The following is an 18,771-nucleotide window of genomic DNA, read 5'->3' as shown; positions in this document are numbered from 1 at the left end:
GGAAATTCATCGGCGTTAGTTGTCATCCGATTATTCCTTACCTTTGTTCCGACCGAATTTGTCTTCGGAAGCAGTGATACAAAAGGACCAATCGAGGTTTACGGGTGTCGAGACACCCGCAATTCCTGTAGCACTGTCATTGGGCAAGCGAATAACCATAATAGAATGAGTGCCTTGAGCGTAAGAACGCCTAAAATAGGAGCTGAAAATATTTTGATTCAGAGAATGAACCATAAATATCATTTGCTTGTGAAGTGATCGAGGTAAATATGGGTGACGCCGGCACGTTAATGGATTGGTCATTGGTATCGAACTTTATAAGTGGAACATAGACGGAGTTGCTTTCGCAGAAATGACAGATATGTTTCAACCAATATCTAAGATGAAATTCAAGAAATCCATGATTCATCTTTATTGCTGAGAGATTCATGAACAAGGTTTGGGGAAAAGTAGACCAGGGGTAACACACCAGTGAAGAAAAATGGTTGTGGAAAGACAGATGGTTAGATTCGAAAAGCCATTTGTAGCAAGACTCGAGCTTGGGAATCTCAGTAAATCTTAGCGCACAACCGCCAGATAACTTTGTTTCAGATTATTGATGGTCAACTATACATCGTCTTCCGTGTTTGTAGAATAGAGGCTGGAATGTGCAGGGTCGAAAATCAGTCTTTCAAAATCAAGGAATAAACCTGTGAAGTTATGAAATGCGATGGCATTGCTCCGATATTAGAGAATTAGTTGTAGTGTGGTTCAATGCCGGGATTCCACCAAAATCCAGACGATCTCATTGACATACAGAGACTCAAAGCAAAACAGAAATCGAGCTGGCGATACGCCACTGCAATATACAGACTTATCAAGCAGATATTGATATGGAATATTGCGCTGAGCCCCGAACATATATCAAGGGTAAGTGTGAGACTTGACGTTCAGCTCCTATTGACACCGGTGCTCTACATAGCTTCCAAGGTTGGTGTAGAACAAACCATAGTGCTATCTTCAATCACGTGACATGGTCATTTAGCAGTTACAGTAAAGCAAACGCAGGCGTCGAGTGGAGTCGCTAACATGGTATCCAAATCATCATTAAACTGGTCCTATGTCTTGTCCCCCAGGGAATATATACATCGATGTGTGAATATGCTAATGAGTACCTATCTAGACTTATGCTACTTTCTGCTACCGTGGAACAAGAATACGAGGAGCTTCTTCATGATCCCATTGATCTAGATACCCAATTACCTTTGAGAAATGCACAGCGCTAGATACATTCGGGAGAAGAACGAGGTCATGACCGACGATGGTCTAGATGTAGTGCGTATTAATGTAACGTTGAATGCAGTATAAACGTTAGAATAAGCAACATTCTTCAGATCTTCACAAACGGTACCTACCGAAAGCCAAGCAAATCAATTCAAGGATTAACCTTTAGTACTGATTAGTCATAAAAAGCAAGTTCTTCCATCTTATCAAATGTTCGGTTTGGCCCTCCAAAATTTATATCTTCGATACCAATCACTCAATTAAGAGCCTAGTCGTATATATAAGATATTTCTGTCATATCTTCAGATGTCTTACTAAATCATGCGATATGTCTCAAGATTTATCTGCCGGCGTGGTAAATCATCCAGTAATGATTTCGGACGAACTTAGATCCAACCCTCACCATAATATTTCTGATCTAAATGCGACTACGGATACTAAAGAACAAGAAGCCACTACAGCTAAGATGAATTTGGAATCATCTACAACTCAAATGTTGGATATCGTGCCCGTATCTGCACCAGATCCACAAGAGCTTAATGCTCCAGACAATCATTCGCAATCATGCCTTGGCCTAGTCGAAGAATCTGCCGTTGATAACGAGTCAAAGTTGATAATGGATGCGGCAACAACAGGAGGGGCAGTGGTTGCGGAAAATACCACCTCAGGTAGGACAACCGCTAATGTTTAATTTTTGCATCATGTGAATACATTGTGGAAAGTACATTCTAATCATACCTGCTTCCCAAATAGTCGTACCACCAATATCTACCGTACGACCACTCGAAAATAGAGACCCCCCGACCGAAACCCAGCCCTCTACATCTGCGACTGCTGCCACAACCACAATATCTCCTAACACTGAACAGCATTGTCAATCATCAATAAACTCTATTATTACAGATCCACAGACTTCAAGCGCCAATCCTACTGCGGATCTCGCGAATACCTCGAATGAAGATATGAATGTCGTCAAAATTAAAGCAGCTCGTCGGAGAATGGCTCGTGTCAAGGCACATCCAAATGCCTTGACAGTCTATGAGGCCGAGCTGACAAGTAAGGACAGGGCGACTCAAAAAGAAGCAGTTCGACAATACTTGGAGAAGAATGTGAAGCAGGACTGGACTTGGACCTGGCCAGCCGAAGAAAACGAACCTATGAATATAATGGATGCATTACTTAAGGAGCCTTCTTTAGATGAACTCCAAGTCACCAGTGCGGATAGCCCTGCGTATAAGGAAGAGTGGCGAGAAAGAGACGAGTGGGAAAGTGATCCCACTGAGAGCGAGAGTGAAGATCCTACTTCGCCCAAAGGGCCCATCAACATTAATTCTCCGGATAGAGAAAGTCCTTTCCGTTTTGACAACCCGGATGGTGTAGGTCAATTGGTCAAACAAAGACGAGCTGCACGAAGACGCCGACACAAAAAGAAGCTTGCCGCGGAAATGGAGTGGAACACAGGGGTACACTGTTATGTAGAAAGACGTGATGCATGGACTTGCGCCCGACGTGTCCCTCCTCCATCCGGACGGGAGCTTCATGCTATCGAAAATTTACCAGTCCATTCAAATGGAAATGACCGCAAACCTGTGGACGATTGCTCAGACTCAGAAGGATGGGATACTGAAGTGCCAATTGCTAAATCACTACTACCACCAGATAATGCAATGAGAGCGAGCATCACCCCTCAAGCTTACAGCACCATATACGACAAAGTTATTCTGCAATCACTGACACCTAGTTGTCCTATCAATCTATCCGATGTCATACAGAGCTGCGTACAAGGATGGAAACGGGATGGTGAATGGCCCCCTTCCTCATCTGTCCCCGAACCTGGTCTCGCGGCGAAGAAAAAGCAAAGGAGATTGAGCATGTTGAGCATGTTGGGGCTAAATGGTCCCGAGGCAAAGGCAATTAGTCCTGTAGTAGAAAAAAGTCCACAGACGCCAGGTTCAATTAAAAAGGGGTTGCAAAAGTTCTGGAAACGCGGAGACAAAACCAAAGGTACGCCTGAAGGTGGGACGGGAGCTTAGAATTTTGGTACAGAAGAGCTACTGCATATGTTCTATCAAATGGGCTTTAAGGGAATGGCATGGCATAGCATAATGTGGCGTTTTTATGGGAGACACTCGAGGCGACATTCGGTATGAAGTTATGAAGGGCACATTGAATAAGCGGATTGAATCAGGTTCAATCACTGTTGGATCAGGTTGTTGGACTAGCATGATTATTATGAGGTTATCTCGGGACTATTAATATGACTATCATTTTCCAGTATTTACTTTAGGAGCTCCAAGTCAGTATCTTAAGCTTCCTCATCTTCGCCCTCTCCTCTTACTTGTGAAAATGATCCCATATTCCAAGCCTAACGTAAAATAGACAACCTTGTCCAAATAACACATAAATATTCGAGCACATATCACTTCATTTCCTGTATAAAACATAAGATCCTCTACTTCCAGTGCCTCTGTTTTGATATGATTCGCTGCTTCTACTTCCGCTACTCCTACTACTATTCTCATTCGCACTCCGTTCAGTATTCGTGTGCGAAAATACGTGATAAGATATCGTTTCGCGCAATTCGAGCGGAAGCGGTAGTCGGTTGGTATATGCGAAGGTTCTTGGTTGTGGTGGGGTGTGAAGATGGGTGGGTAACCCAGAAGGAGGCGTATCGTCTATTGATGTCGGCGGTGTGAAGTTTTGGTTGATCCCGGGTGTTGTTGATGAGGGAAGAGGAAGGGAGAGTGCGTTAAATTGGAGGTGATATCTGGGATATGTAGGATGAGAGTCGTTGGGTCGCTAAATGTTGTAGTGACACTTTCTGATAGGAATGCTGTTTGGGAGGAGTGTTGAGCGGCTGAATAGTTCTGAGTCTTGTGCTTTTAAGTCGGGGTTCTTCTGTAGGAAGATGTAAAACAATCAAGTCTTTTACATACGCAGTTAAAGGTGCGCAGAGTTCGGAGAAAGAGAGTTGCTGAAATCGAAAACGAGAATGAAGTTGTTGATGGCTCCGTTTTCCAATAGTCGCATTTGAATGAATTCTTGATATGAGGATGGTTCTGTTCTGAAGGTTCGATAGCTTTGGAAATTTGATCCGTGAGTATCTTCTCTCTCTATCCCCTTTATCTGTTTCCTTTTTCCTTCTGGCTGGTCCGCTTCTGTTTCCCTTTCTCTTGACCATATAATTTCTATCCCCTTTGAGCCCCCCCCTGTCTTGTCCTTTTCCTTTCCTCTCTTTCAAATGAATTCCTCAATCTATGACATCTCATAATTTGAATTAGAGAGACATTAAATTTCTAATCGTAAATGTCGAGGATAGTCGACATACTTCCAAGACATTGCCTAAAAATGTGCTTCATCTCGAAATTGTCCAAATATGCCGTCATACCTTGGACGAAAGTAGGTTCAAAAGCACCTTCTCTAAGCTCCCATAACTTAGGCTCGGGACTAGGTTGTGGAAGTAACACATGAGACATGAAAGGGCCTTGTTGCTCGTCTAACTGTTCGGACGCTTCAGCCCCCGGCATGAGTTGCAGACTCCAATACGCAAATCCGGGAGGTTCCATCACGCGGGAATGTAGAGTCTCGTGAACATCAGTCAATAGCTGGACGGCTCCGTTGTTTGTCCAGTCGTACCCCATTCCAGGGCGTATCAGCGCGCGAGATTGTATACTTTGCATCGCCTGCGCTAAATCCACGAATATCGCGTCTGGATTATCCCTCCGGTTACACCGAGTGGATTTACTCAAGCGATATCTTCTCGTGTAGAGTACTTTGAAGAAGTGCTCTAGAAACCCTAGATCGTTTATCACACTGATATATGCATTCCATGCCACTTCCCTGGCCTCTCTGTTGATATGGAGGAGGGGAAACACGAGATCCTTCTTCTTGAGGGTAGTCAGGCGATGAAGGTGTGGGAGCTCGAACGTATTGGGCCAGTTGTGTGTATTTTCCTTCCTTACGATTCCACCTACTTCGTTATCGCTTAGAAAGATGCTTGTATCCTGAGTGTCATTGACACAGAAGATTTTTATTGCTTCTTCAGCGACATATTCCCAGATACTACGACGTACTTCGGAGGGTAGTCTCATGAAACTTCGGATGACTTCTTTCTGGTCGGGCTGGAGTTGAATCTGAGAAGGATGCTCGGCCATTGTATAACAAGTTTGGATATTTTCAATAGATAGGATTGATAGAAGAGATTGATATGATTTCGAGGTAAAGTTGTAGAATATAGATGAATATTGAGAATACCTGATGACGAATGGTGATTATGATAGGTGATGATGATATATGAAGCTGGTGGAATTTTTCAAATTGACTGGCAATCGATGGTGAAGTACATAGGTAAGATAGTTTTGGTAGAGATTTCTGTTAAAAGAAGATTGAAACGATATTCAAGGTGTCATCAATCATATTTAAGGGCGGGGTGGTTGAAGCTAGTATCTTGTTAGTTCCACCCAGTAGTGCACATCTGTCATCTTGGATTTCACCACTGATCGGTGCTGACGAGTTTTAGTCTCGAACTTGGGTTTGTCTGGAAGGAAATAATTGCCGATGATTTAAACGTTAGGTAGGAACGGAAAGTCACGTCCTCGAGAACTTCACGGGAGCTTTGGGTAATTCAAAGAATTGGTTTTATGTCAGAATTCTGGCCGGTTTTAAAAATCCAACAGGTGGCTAATTGGACTTGACCAGCAGACTATCTACACCTATCTTTCCAATGTTTGGAAGCAGGCTTGATGCAAAGCAAAGACGACATTTGCAGTATGTCAGGAACGATGGTGACTAAGTAAAGTCACCAACTTATAGACCAATTGACAGACTTCAATCCTCTCAAAGCAGTACAACTGTACACCTTTTCAGGGCGAAGCTAAAGGCAGACATGGAAAGACTTAGAGCGACATGGCAGTTTTGCATACACGAGCTACATTTATTACCAATTCAATCGAGACAACTAACAATTTTTAAGTCATGTGCGTAGCAATCACAGAGTTTGTCACTGTCAGGCAAATCATCATCAACTTAATTGATTCTTTCCTGCCACGGCGAGACTGAACCACCACCGCACACACAATGAGTGTTACGATTTACTCTTGAGTCTTCTCATCCGTGCCAATCAAGGTTAGAAAGGTTAGAGGGCCAAACTTATCCGACAAATCTGCAGCCAACTCATCACCATTGTCAGTACTCTCAGCCTTTGCCTCATCTCGAACGTTCATCTCATCCCGCTCTAGCAACTCATCTGAATCGTTTGCAACTTCTTCTTTAAGTTCATCCTCCGTGCTTCCAGGGCTCGTATCATCTACAATATTCATCAGACAATACTCTTCATCAACGTTCATCGACGGGGACTAGACTTACCAGTAGGCTTATCAACAAATTCTCTGTCACTCGAAGTGTATTCCTTAAGAATTGGCGTCGACTGCTTATCCCTTGCCCTCATGAAGGAATCGTGAAATTTTGGATCCCAAAGTCTGGGTCTCAACTCTTCCACTGGGACTGCATCATCCGTTGCCATCCTCTTCAAAACTCCGTTTTCGTCGAAAATGTACTCAATTTCTAGCACTCGTTTCGTACAAACAGGGCATCTGCCTTGACGAACACCGTCATTCCCGAACATTTGATTGAGTTTTTTGACCTCGTTCCAGAGGTCTTCGTACTCTATTAAAAAGGGATTGTGGCTATTGTACGTAGGATTATGAAATAAAGGTTTGGATGCTTTGATACAGCCTTCAACGACTGCATTTTCTTCATCACTGAGCTCCTTAGAATTTCTAAGTTCTTCCAGAGACTGGAGTGGATCGCTTCCTTCCAAGATTATACTGTTGAAGTGGCCATTTTTGAAAGCTGGGTAATCGACGGGATTTATGCCGCAGAAGATAGTCCACTGAAGGGCATCCTTCCAAAAGTAAGAGATCTCTCTACGACTTCTGTCCGACATAACGAGAAATTCTTGCTGGAAAATAGTCAAGTGAAAGAACAATTGTTTGTTACGCGAAGAGATGGGTGACAACGATTAATCGTGCGAGGGCTTGGAGACGATAATTTACAGTCGATTCTAAAAGATGTGTCTGGTAGTACCAGGGTGAACTCATATCAAAATAATAAGCCATAATGGCGAATCAAATATAGTGTCATGTACAACCTTGTCATGTAGCTTTCCGTGAAACAGTTTTGCGACCTGTTTCTTTCTGTTTATCTGCATGCGCATGTGTTTTGTTTTTCTTCAGATTTGACATGAAGGCCGCATGATACGAGGAAGCTACTGACTTAAGTCATGCTGATCGAAGAGTGGTAGAAACTTATGGACCCGCAATATCCTCTCAATCTCCTCGAGTTTTTTACTGCCACAGCAAAGTAAAGCTACCTAAATCATGATTTGTGCAATCTTTCAACTACGTCTCGTGAAGCAGAACTGCCTGAAATTCATCTCCGTTCATCCATGATTGCTGTTTTGGTTCGTTTGGTTTTAGGACGCAACTCAAATGCTAAGAATGATCAATTTCAAGACGGCACAAGAAGCATAACCTATACATTCAATCAAGTCGCTATTATTCTCTTCGTTTCCAAATGATCCGACTGAACTATCATTCATATTTTATAGCACGTCTTCATCGATGTACCAGGAAAAGATGGAACAAGCTCGTTATCATTATACCACGTCTCCTGAAACCTAAGATTTGAATAGATACTTCCAGAAAAAGGGATGATCCCAAGCGAGAACTAGATGCAAGCCGCATTAGATTTCCCTCTGACTTGACACGGTACCATCTGCTAATGTTAGGTTGGTAATTATAGAAGGCTATACACAAAGTTCAAACTTTAAGTTCAAAATAGACTAGCCTTTATACAATGAGACAAACATAAACCGCAAAATCCGTCAATACTGAAATTATATTTGTCAGCCTCGCATTATTTCTGTATCCCAACGGCGTAGACGGCACCCAGGGCGAAGTTAGGGATTTGCACGATTAATTTCATTGTTGAAACATCTGCCGCGGTAGTCCACGAATCAGATTTCACATATGAATCCCACCGGGCTGATTCTGCATGTCATATTATCATGCAGTGGCTTATACTGAGCTTACGCGATGAGAATTCAGGGGGATTGCTGCTGAATCGAGTTGCGTATGAAATCAGTACCGTGTGGTTACACGCGGCTAAGTCTTCATGGGGGCCACTCCTCTAAACGAGACGATCAGCCACCTAAGTTGCCATCCGCGATTAATTTTTGGAATGAACTCTTTCCTTGAGAAGATCTTCAATATGAAAGGAAAGAGTTAAGAAATGCCGCCGCGGAAGCAGCACAGACGCGTTAGCGCATTCCCCGCGATAGCAGAATATGGAGAAAGTACGCCGACTTCGTCAGTTTTAAGTCCGTCCACAAGAGGTTTGAGGAGGACTACTTTTGTGGAGATATGGCCGAAAAATGTTCGTGAAACCCCCTGATTCTCGATATTTACTAACAGATTTTGTAGAATGGTCCCACTGAGGTAATCCGAGGAAAAATACCAGAAGATCAAATTCCCAGCTGGCTTGAACAAAAAGGTAATGTGGGTCTATTGGTGTGATTAATTCATACTCTAACGTTTTTATAGATGCCTTTGCTCATACAAGTAATGAGACATCAAAAATGGGTGCTCTAAGACTGCTGTTTGTGATCTCCTCCATCACATAGCTCGTGACTTCATGATTTTGACGCCCAAACTAATCAAAGAGCAATAGGTTTACAAATAGAGCAATGAATTCCGATAAGAAAGCTGTTGGGATGACTTTCAGTGATGATACACTTCAAGTGATTATGAGCCGCCTTCAACTACCAGCAGCATTTGCACAGATGCTAGCACCGGACCAAATTGAACCTCCACGATTCTCTCATAATACTCTATTTGATACTCATGGAAACCATTTGGGTATGGGTACGTTTAAATTCACACCCTCTAACTCACTATATGTTACTAACATGGATTCACTCTTTATTAGCATTAGCAATTCACTTTCATCGCTGGCGCCTTGAATCCATCACCCTTGGTCTTTCTTACAACCAGAATACCAAAGTAACCACGGCTCTTCTCCTCGAGAACTCCAAAGATCCAACTCACGAATCATTCATTCACTATATCTTATTGCAATCCACATACCTAACTCATCCGCTCTTCCTTCCTCTAATTCTGGCCGAGCTAATGCTCGACACTCACCGAACGCAGTTAGATCGAACCACATCCCGCCTCCGAAACCTCGAATCCGCAATCGGAATCCACGATCACGATTACCATTCCACCTCATCCCCTTCTTACAGCACACCTGACAAATCGCCCCTCCCAGACTTCCCCTTCATCTCTCGCTCGCTAAATGGAGAATCCACCCGTTTAGCCCTCTACGAAGTAAAAGTAAGATCCAATATTCATCTCCTGCAAGCACTTATTCGCGGCCCCTATTTCACAACTCTTCTCCCGACGCATGATCTGGATGGAACAAGCCAACATCGCCCTCCGAGAAAAATGCGAATTCCTTCTTGGCTGGAACGTCGAATTATCTTCTCGTGTCATTGCACAGAGACGAATCGTGAAGATTCAGATAGGTAGCGTACAGAATCTGCTTATGCAACGGGAATCGAAAATTACTACTTCGATGATGGAGGCTCGGAAAGGGGATGCAAATGCAATCAAGACGATTGCGTTTCTATTGATGGCGTTTCTACCTGGTGCGTATATTGCGGTATTGTTTAGTGGGTCGATGTTTGATTGGCAGGCGGAACGTATGAGTGGAGTTTTGAGTGAGTGGTTTTGGTTATATTGGGCGGTTACGGGACCGCTTACTGCGGTGGTATTGGGTAGTTGGATTTGGTGGTGCAAACCATGGCTATGAGTTATCTTGGACGAGGATGTTGCTGCTTTGTTTCAATATTGGTGATGCTTGGGATTGTATCATTCGGTGTTAGTTTAGGGAACTTGAGCCTTGAAAGAAAACCATGGAAGGTTTTGTAGGCAAATGGTGCCTAAAATTAGATTTTTCTTGTATTTATACTATTATTTCACGGGTTGTTATTTGGCAAGGGTCTTGTTATCAGTATCAAAAGAGAGGGCTCTCATGTATTTCTATCAATATATTTTATATCTTCGCTGCAAAGTGTGCAATTCAATGTTTGCATCGCCATTATCACTATCACTGCAACCTGTCACCTCAAGCAAGATCCAAACCTCAGGGACACGATGACACACTTGATCAGATATATCGTAAGGTTAAAATTGACCTTTTGCGGAGGGCCCGTACTGAGAATATGCCCAAAACAGATCAGGGATATGTAAAAGATTCAAACCATAATAAGCTGGAAGAAACTAATGATTCAGTGCTTTTACTCAAATCGGATGCGACGAGTGTGGATTTAGTACGGTCTATATTGTTTGCCGGGCATTTTATCAGAAGCATAGTGTTCGACCAGATCCACAAATTTCTCTTGCCTACTCAGGTGACAGGACTATTCTCTTTTCCCATTTCAAAGTTCCCCTTTCTGGCCCTTTTACACTTTGTTATATTTTTATATTTTTAGGATTGTCTGTAGACATAGCGACTATTCCCCAGCTCAGAGAAAGACAACAATGTACTAGACTTCCGATTGTTCTGCACTTTAGATTATGGATCAATCTTTGTATCTATACATCTTTGCTTATATTATGTAAACTCATGGATAATATCATGAACAGATTGAGACCTTCGTCATGGATTAATACAACAGTACATTTCGATATTTCACATACATTTGAACATCAAAGCCTCAATGTCCAATCTTTACCTGGAAGTTACTGATCTCCCTTCAGATGTAGCTGAATAGGACAAAAGCCCCAAATGCAATTCTCCACTGAAAAATTAAATCTCGAGAAATATTGATTACCGAGGAAGAATGATTGGTAAAGTATAGGCTGGTAGCTACTGAATCATTACTCACATACTTGACTAGATTTTTTAAAGTTTGAGATGATATATAGCGTGAACATCAAGTCTAATTGGACTAACTTAAGTTACCGTATTGAGAATTGAATCATTGATAACGTCTAACTTACCTGCAGCTACAGCTATATGACACTGAATATGAAATAGTTACTCTCAATTTAAGGTTGTTTGTGGCACGCAAGTAGTAGATACTAGTGACACCCTGAAACTATCCACGATTCTCAATTCTCAATTTGACATAAGGTAGTAGAGTTCAAGGGCCAACATACAACCAATGACTGAAGGAGATGATATGCAGCAATGATAGTCTGACAGCCAGTACTAAACTTCAACGGGCTAAAAAGTAGCACCTTTCAAAGCCTAGAGTAGAATTAAAGTACTCTAATTTTCATCAAATGGTTCTCTACATCAAAGAGACAAGTGTGCATTCATGAAGACTCTGGATGGGCTTGAAAAACAATCCAAACCCTCCAAGGAACAATCATAAATCTACACTTGATGATTTTATGATGATTTTCAATTTGTTGAAAGTAGTGAATTTTTCTTAGTTCGGTGTTCGAACCGATTTGTTTTACCATGTGACCTCGAAATTTGGATGTATATTTTATGTAGGGTCTGCTCAACCCTCGACCCTCGCACTTCCACCTCCACATTCATTTTCATCAACAATCCTAAATCAATGACAAAATGAACAACAACGCATCAGCTGTTTCATTACGCAAGAGGAAGAATTCAGATGTTAGCGAAGACATATCGCCAACTCCAAGTAAAGCAATCAAGATTGAGAATTCCGATAATGTCGAAGAGCGCACCGATAACAATCATGCCGAAGCTACCGTGACGCCTTCAGTCAAGTCTGAACGATCAGCGGTGGATGTCGAGGAGTTCGATGTGCAATCGCACATTTCTGAACTCTACAGATTTATTATCAGTGAACGTGCGCTTGGCCGTGAGTGCATGACTGGCATCTTTCATCCCCAATCATGGCTGACTAGAATTTGATTTAGGTGCCCCTATGAAGATCCAGAGACTTATCAACATGGATTCTGCGTCTAGAAATTTCTATGCGTCATCCATACGTGATTGGATCGATCAGGATCATGGCGAATTTTTGGAGCGATGTAGCCACAAACCAGATAGCAGAGTCAATTTCAAAACAACTAGGAAATACTTGGCGGATATCGGAAGACTTTCACGAATGGCTCGTGGAGCTTCACTGGCTTTTGAGCTTTCCCTCTATCTCTGCGAGCACTCCTATTTGCCACCGGACAATGGCAAGATTCCACCTATAAGCCGAGCTGTCTGCGGCCCTTGCGACTCCCTAGTACATAAACTCTGCTTAAGAATGAAGGACGAGTATCCAAATTTCGAGCCGGAAGAACACCTTTCACGTGTGGACGACCAACGAAAACATTTCGAGGCAGATGATGACGGCCTTATACCACACTTATTGAGAACTAGAGATTTACTAGTAAGCTGGGTAGAAGGACCATCTGCCGCTCAGGCTATTTATGATAGCACGAAGGAATTGATATTGACCGACTACAACCATATAGTAGAAAAATTACAATCGGCTGTGGCCAGAAACCATAGTAGCTCTTCACGCAACTCAAATGTCCCTGGTCACTTGGTTCCCAGTGTGGAAAAGAGCCTTCCACAGGTCAAACGACTGTTGTCCATGGCTGGTGGCAAGGGGTTGGCTTTTGACCTGCTTCTGTTTGCTGGTCGGCACTCGTATATCGAACGCAAAAAGGACCTTCTTGGTCGTAAGGTGACTGAAAATTTTGACCAGGCTGCCGACAATTTACTTGTCCAAATTTCAAACGCTATCAGGGAAGAAGACCCAACTTTCAGGCCGGTTGATGCCATGGAAATGCTTATCGAGGAGATTGAGGCTACTGGTCATAACGGATATTTCCCGGAATCTTATAAGTTATTCTCGTCTTGGATGCCAGAAGTAGGAACGTCCCATGCACGAAAGGACTACGATGAACTCCACGCAAAAATAGAACAGGCTCACGCCGCTGTTGAGCGCAGACTCGAGATTTTCGTCAAAGATGGATCTCGTCCAACCGTGGATTTGCTTGGCAGAAAGATGGTTGGATTTGTTGATGATGTCAACAAACTCAGCACGAAGTTGGGAGGGCTACTTCCTGCCATAGAAATCGCGATCTTCTTGGGTGAGTGTTCGTATACAAAGATGGAAGCCTTGGGCCCGCTCTATGGCTGGGATAATAATAGCTCATTCCGTTGCAAGAGAGATTTCGATTCTCTGGGAGATGATTGTTTGAAGGAACTGCTTCAAAGAGTAAGCGCTGCCCATTATTCGTTGGATAAGGATTACTACGGGCGTTTGAAGGAGTCTGTCGATTACCTGAGAGGATACGGAATCACTACTTACTTCCCGTTGTCCTTTGAACTACTCCGCCAATTATCTTGAAGAAAGTTATGGAATAGCATCTACTTTTTTTTCGAGGCTCAAGTTAGTTGAATTGTGTTGTTCGCAGGACTTGATTAGATGAGGACACCGGAGTGTAGCACTTACTGTGCAGAATCTTAAACTGGCGATATAATGACATGGAAGAGGGCCAAAGATATCAGATTATAGCAAAAATGGATAGCTGCGATTTAAGCATTTCAGCGATATTAGCAAGGCGCAGGCCAGGATACTCTATAAAAAGCCATAATAATTGATTTGTTCCGCATGTTTTCAACGACTTACAAGTACATCTATTCAAGGTACCTCTTGTCAATGCAAAGTGACCACAGTGTATCTAAAACAATCAGTAATCAATGGACAGATGCCAAAACTCATGAATATCATAGAGGACTGAACTATAAAGCTGGAGAGGCAGTCTCTATCCCGAATTTATATTAGCTTTGAGCATGACGTTTTCCAACTCGTTTCAAACCAAGATCAACAAAAGTCTTGTCTCACTATCTTGTGCAAGACTGCGTTATTTGCTCTAGTGAAAATCAGAACCTCGCCACAGTCTTTGGCATTTGAATCGCGGGTAAGCAAGTAGATCCCCGTTGAATCCACCTACCCCTCTCGTCCAATCGAAGAAACATAAGCTGATACCAGGGAGGGACTGGTTCGGCTTCATGGATTGCTAGTTGATGATCTTCCTTCAAGAGCTCATAGTTCTCATAGTTCACAGCTAGATGTGAAGTAACATCTTGGACAACCTGCATTAGAGGTCTCATGTCCATAAAATGCTTAGTATTTGAATTTGAATATACAATGAAGTACTATCCTCGAAGGCAAGAGGAATATGGATTGATGACTGTGATAATCGTTTTGTGGAGGTTTGTGGAGGAGAGTGAGATAGCATGAAGTGAAGTCTAAACCCACAGCTACCCCTGTCAAAATATCTTGGCGCTCGCGTCCAAACGCGACGTACAGCAGCATTAAAGTAGCAAATTGGTAAATTCCACTGATACCACAACCACCATCTCGCCTTACCTACTTTCCGCCATTTGAAGGATTGAGAATTAAAACTTCAATCAAAAGTCTAGCATCAAACAACCAAATTCCAGGTTGCCTGCTGGCTCTCCCTCCATCCCACTACTCCCCACAATCAATATGGCGGACACACTGCATAATGCTCCTATCGTTTTAGATAATGGTTCCGGTACGATTCGAGCTGGGTTCGCTGGTGACGATCTGCCAAAATGTTACTTCCCCTCATTCGTCGGGAGGCCAAAACATTTGCGAGTTCTAGCGGGTGCCTTGGAAGGGGATGTGTTTATTGGATCACGAGCGCAAGAATTAAGAGGACTGCTGAAGATTAAATATCCACTGGAACATGGCATAGTCACAGATTGGGATGATATGGAGAGGATATGGGAATATGTCTATGGAGAAGGTCTCAAGACCTTGAGCGAAGAGGTGAGTTTTTTGGTTCAGGTCTAAAGTGGAGTTGTTTGCTATTGCTTCATATCTGGCAAGTTAAGCAGTAGTCGATAGATCACTAATATCATTCATGCAGCATCCCGTTTTATTAACAGAACCACCTCTCAACCCCCGAAGCAATCGAGATACGGCTGCACAAATTCTATTCGAAACTTTCAACGTCCCCGCTCTATACACTTCAATTCAGGCTGTCCTTTCACTGTATGCATCGGGGCGAACGACTGGAATAGTGCTTGATGCCGGAGATGGAGTCTCACATGCAGTTCCAGTATATGAAGGTTTCGCCATGCCAAGCTCAATACGAAGGATAGATGTGGCTGGACGAGATGTTACAGAATATATGCAAACTTTATTACGGAAAGCTGGATACGTTTTCCATACTAGCGCAGAGAAGGAGGTTGTGAGAATGATCAAGGAAAAAGTAAGCTATGTTGCAGGAGATCCAAAACGTGAAGAAAAGGAATGGTCTGGTGCAAAGCTGGGGGATGGGAAAGTTGTTGAATACGCATTACCTGATGGTAATAAGATCAAAGTAAGGAATCTGCCATTGACACACAGTGACGGCGCTGACCACTTCACAGATTGGAGCAGAAAGATTCAGAGCACCTGAGATTCTGTTTGATCCCGAGATTATCGGTTTGGAATACCCGGGTATCCATCAAATTGTGGTGGACGCAATCAATCGCACAGACTTGGACCTCAGGAAGTCTCTATTTGGAAACATTGTTTTGTCCGGTGGTAGCACCTTAACTAAGGGTTTTGGAGACAGGTTACTTCACGAAGTACAACGATTAGCAGTTAAGGATATGAGAATTAAGATCTTCGCTCCACCGGAGAGAAAATACTCAACCTGGATTGGTGGTAGTATCTTGGCTGGTCTGAGCACATTCAGAAAGGTATGTTTCAACATCTCTGAAGTCTTCTGGTGTAAGATTACTAACCGATATTGCAGATGTGGGTAAGCATTGATGACTGGCATGAGAATCCCGATATCATTCATACGAAATTTACATAATACACTCCTGACTCTATCCGCGCTTTTGGCACTCCCCAACTCCCCGTCCATTGGCCATCCATCGTCCGAATCCAAATAATAATCGAGTCAAGCCGAATATCCGCTTCTTCGGTCCAAAACTCCACGCAAAATCTTCTTCTCCCACTTCTTCAACTTTAGCGTGGTTTAATCTGCATATGACCTACCATGCATTCGGCGGCGTAGGCAATATTGTTTGCAGGTCTGGAGCTTGGGCTCGTTGCTTATATTTATGGATGTACAGCTATGCTACCTGTATGAGAAAAGATAGACTAAATTCATGATACCCATTATTGAAATGTTTATTTTATTATGCCATGATTTTCAATGTGATATGTGATAATATGATCATCTTATAAATCAATGGCGCAGTCGGCACCAGAGAGACGTCTACAAGCCCTTCATTGTTTGGGGGTATCTAAACTCTTATATTACTCGCTCTAGCTCTGAGTACTGGTTTTCTACAGAAGTTGCGAGTTTATGTCAAATAACTCATTTAATTATACATTCAGAAGATCTGGTTTTCATCCAACTCTTCCGATTCCTTTTCAACTTCCTGAACTGCTTCCTCAACAGTCTTTCGACTTGTTTGTCTCATGAACGCATCACATAACATGCCGGTTGCTACACTAACATTCAAACTATCGAGTCTGCCACGGTTACCTGCACCCTTGATCGAAAGATGCACATCAGCGTGATCTCTCAAAGCTTTGCGCAGACCCTCGCCTTCGCCTCCAACCATCAAGATACAAGGATCATCTCGTAGAGGATCTTGAAGGTCGTGAGTCCAGACGAATTCTTGAGAAGCGGGAGGCCACATGTGTCGCGAATCTGCTTTCCGAGGAGCAGGTGGCGCAACTGCTGCGTAGACTTTCCATCCAGCGGCTTGGGAATCCTTGACGAATCCTCCGGGTTTGTTTACGGAGAAGATCTCGATGTTTTCGGCGGCGCCGGCGGAGGCTTTAAAGACGACGGGAGTGAAGGAGGCGCTGTTGCGGGTGGAGATCGCGACGGCTGTTACGCCCATGAATAGTGCTGTGCGCAGGATGGCGCCGAGATTTTGAGGATCTTCTATGCTATCTAAGAGAAGAATAAGGGGTTTGCGACCAGTGGAATCTTTGGCGACTTTGATTATGGTGTCGTTACCGTTGACTTCGATCTCTTCCCGGGATTGGTGATCAGGGGTAAGTTTAATGGCGAAGCTATCATCCTGGTCGATTATCGAGCCGAGACTTATGAGTGGGAGGCGAGGGAGAGGAGAAACTTCAAGTATGTATCCGTTGTGTGGACGGCCTTGACTCATCTTGTCTAGGGTTCGTAGCCAGTCGTGCCCTCTTACTATAGCAACTTCGACTCCTTTCTTTTGAGCTAACTTGGCTATGGCGCCGTCTCGCTCTGCATTTTGGCGATCTTCACCCTTGAGGATGTAAAGTTTGTAGAGCTTTCTGCTTCTTTTGCGTCGCGCGTTCAAGGCGGCTTCGATGACAGATGTTCCATAAAGGAATTCAGAAGCTGGTGTCGTGTATGGGATGGCGATAGGCATCTTTTGGGCAAAAGTGGAACTTATTTTGGGTGGCGAAAAACTAGAATGAGATTCCGAGGAAGGTTCTGAAGAAGGAAATTCTGTAGATTTTTCAGATCTGGTGGCTTTCGTGGCTAGTCGTTCTTCGCGGGAAGGGTATTTTGAAGGGTACGTATGACCCTTGCTCCATTTTGTTGAGCTATCACGCCCTACCCCGAAGGACTTGTTTGCTCTTTCAGGGTTTGAGTAGGATTTCTGCTCATCCTGAGAACTGTTGTCACGAGACTTGCGCTCATAATTCTTCCTATCGAAACGGCGTCTTTCTGGAAGTTCTTGAGATCTGTTGAAAGATCTCTTTTCATAACCAGAGCCTCCGTCCCGGGCCTCGAAAGAACCATAAGATTTCTTCTCATAACCAGATTTGCTACCTCGTGATTCGTTGTATCTGTCAGAAGATTCTCCTCCATATGAAGTTTTGGCCCGAAATTTCTGTGACTTTTCAGGTGTTCCATCCTTGTAGTATTCCCTACCCTGACGATTTCCGAAGGGAGAAGGTGTTTTATACTCTGACTTCAATGCATCGTTCCGGCCATTGCCTTTGACTCGTGTGTACATAGATTTGTTCTTGCTTCCGAAGTCATCACCGGAGCCCCTATCCTGCCGGGGATTTGAATATGAATTTGATCCAGAGATCTGAAACCCTCGGCCGCCACCATCGTCGTTTTGACTGGGACGTCCTTTATCCTTCCCTCTGAACCCAATTCCTTTAGACTTTCGAAGCCCACGGTTTATGCCAGAATTGATCGAAGCATATCTTACAAAGCAAGAAGATGAATATAATGGTTGAAGAATGTAACTTACTCTTTGAGAAGCTTTTGCTCCTGTTAAAATTATTGTACTCATTGCATTGATGGTGCCATGATGAGATTTCCACATCATTTTTGGCAATAGAAGAAAATTGAGCTAAGAAATTTTGATAGCGGAACATACCGAAGCCGACCAAAAGTACGGGTCTCGGGGTTTTAATCCTGGCGTTCATCGACGCGCTGCGTTTTATCAGATTCACTTGAATTTATCTTCAAT

General features: G+C 43.2%; 8 protein-coding genes across 8 annotated transcripts; 4 read left to right on the top strand and 4 right to left on the bottom strand.

The window, feature by feature from the left end:
* Positions 1-1,591: 1,591 nt before the first annotated feature.
* EAE98_003755 (uncharacterized protein) lies at positions 1,592-3,296 on the top strand (the record flags this gene model as incomplete). The annotated part of the gene is made up of 2 exons (XM_038951375.1): positions 1,592-1,931; positions 2,017-3,296. 2 exons carry the CDS (start codon positions 1,592-1,594, stop codon positions 3,294-3,296), a joined length of 1,620 nt encoding a protein of 539 aa, XP_038811848.1.
* Positions 3,297-4,559: 1,263 nt separating this feature from the next.
* Positions 4,560-5,417, bottom strand: EAE98_003754 (uncharacterized protein; the record flags this gene model as incomplete). The annotated part of the gene is made up of 1 exon (XM_038951374.1): positions 4,560-5,417. One exon carries the CDS (start codon positions 5,415-5,417, stop codon positions 4,560-4,562), a length of 858 nt encoding a protein of 285 aa, XP_038811847.1.
* Positions 5,418-6,353: 936 nt separating this feature from the next.
* EAE98_003753 (uncharacterized protein) lies at positions 6,354-7,207 on the bottom strand (the record flags this gene model as incomplete). The annotated part of the gene is made up of 2 exons (XM_038951373.1): positions 6,354-6,568; positions 6,628-7,207. The coding sequence occupies 2 exons, from the start codon at positions 7,205-7,207 to the stop codon at positions 6,354-6,356; spliced, it is 795 nt and encodes a 264-aa protein (XP_038811846.1).
* A 1,346-nt stretch (positions 7,208-8,553) lies between these two features.
* EAE98_003752 (uncharacterized protein) lies at positions 8,554-9,851 on the top strand (the record flags this gene model as incomplete). The annotated part of the gene is made up of 5 exons (XM_038951372.1): positions 8,554-8,697; positions 8,745-8,814; positions 8,865-8,919; positions 8,992-9,185; positions 9,250-9,851. 5 exons carry the CDS (start codon positions 8,554-8,556, stop codon positions 9,849-9,851), a joined length of 1,065 nt encoding a protein of 354 aa, XP_038811845.1.
* A 2,053-nt stretch (positions 9,852-11,904) lies between these two features.
* On the top strand, positions 11,905-13,657 carry EAE98_003751 (uncharacterized protein; the record flags this gene model as incomplete). The annotated part of the gene is made up of 2 exons (XM_038951371.1): positions 11,905-12,166; positions 12,225-13,657. 2 exons carry the CDS (start codon positions 11,905-11,907, stop codon positions 13,655-13,657), a joined length of 1,695 nt encoding a protein of 564 aa, XP_038811844.1.
* Positions 13,658-14,193: 536 nt separating this feature from the next.
* EAE98_003750 (uncharacterized protein) lies at positions 14,194-14,424 on the bottom strand (the record flags this gene model as incomplete). The annotated part of the gene is made up of 1 exon (XM_038951370.1): positions 14,194-14,424. The coding sequence occupies one exon, from the start codon at positions 14,422-14,424 to the stop codon at positions 14,194-14,196; it is 231 nt and encodes a 76-aa protein (XP_038811843.1).
* Positions 14,425-14,803: 379 nt separating this feature from the next.
* On the top strand, positions 14,804-16,148 carry EAE98_003749 (uncharacterized protein; the record flags this gene model as incomplete). The annotated part of the gene is made up of 4 exons (XM_038951369.1): positions 14,804-15,109; positions 15,210-15,665; positions 15,715-16,029; positions 16,086-16,148. 4 exons carry the CDS (start codon positions 14,804-14,806, stop codon positions 16,146-16,148), a joined length of 1,140 nt encoding a protein of 379 aa, XP_038811842.1.
* A 526-nt stretch (positions 16,149-16,674) lies between these two features.
* Positions 16,675-18,627, bottom strand: EAE98_003748 (uncharacterized protein; the record flags this gene model as incomplete). The annotated part of the gene is made up of 1 exon (XM_038951368.1): positions 16,675-18,627. One exon carries the CDS (start codon positions 18,625-18,627, stop codon positions 16,675-16,677), a length of 1,953 nt encoding a protein of 650 aa, XP_038811841.1.
* Positions 18,628-18,771: the final 144 nt, after the last annotated feature.

Source organism: Botrytis deweyae (assembly GCF_014898535.1).
Source record: "Botrytis deweyae strain B1 chromosome Unknown BDEW_007, whole genome shotgun sequence".
NCBI classification, from domain to species: domain Eukaryota; kingdom Fungi; phylum Ascomycota; class Leotiomycetes; order Helotiales; family Sclerotiniaceae; genus Botrytis; species Botrytis deweyae.
This window is presented reverse-complemented; position numbering and strand designations above follow the sequence as displayed.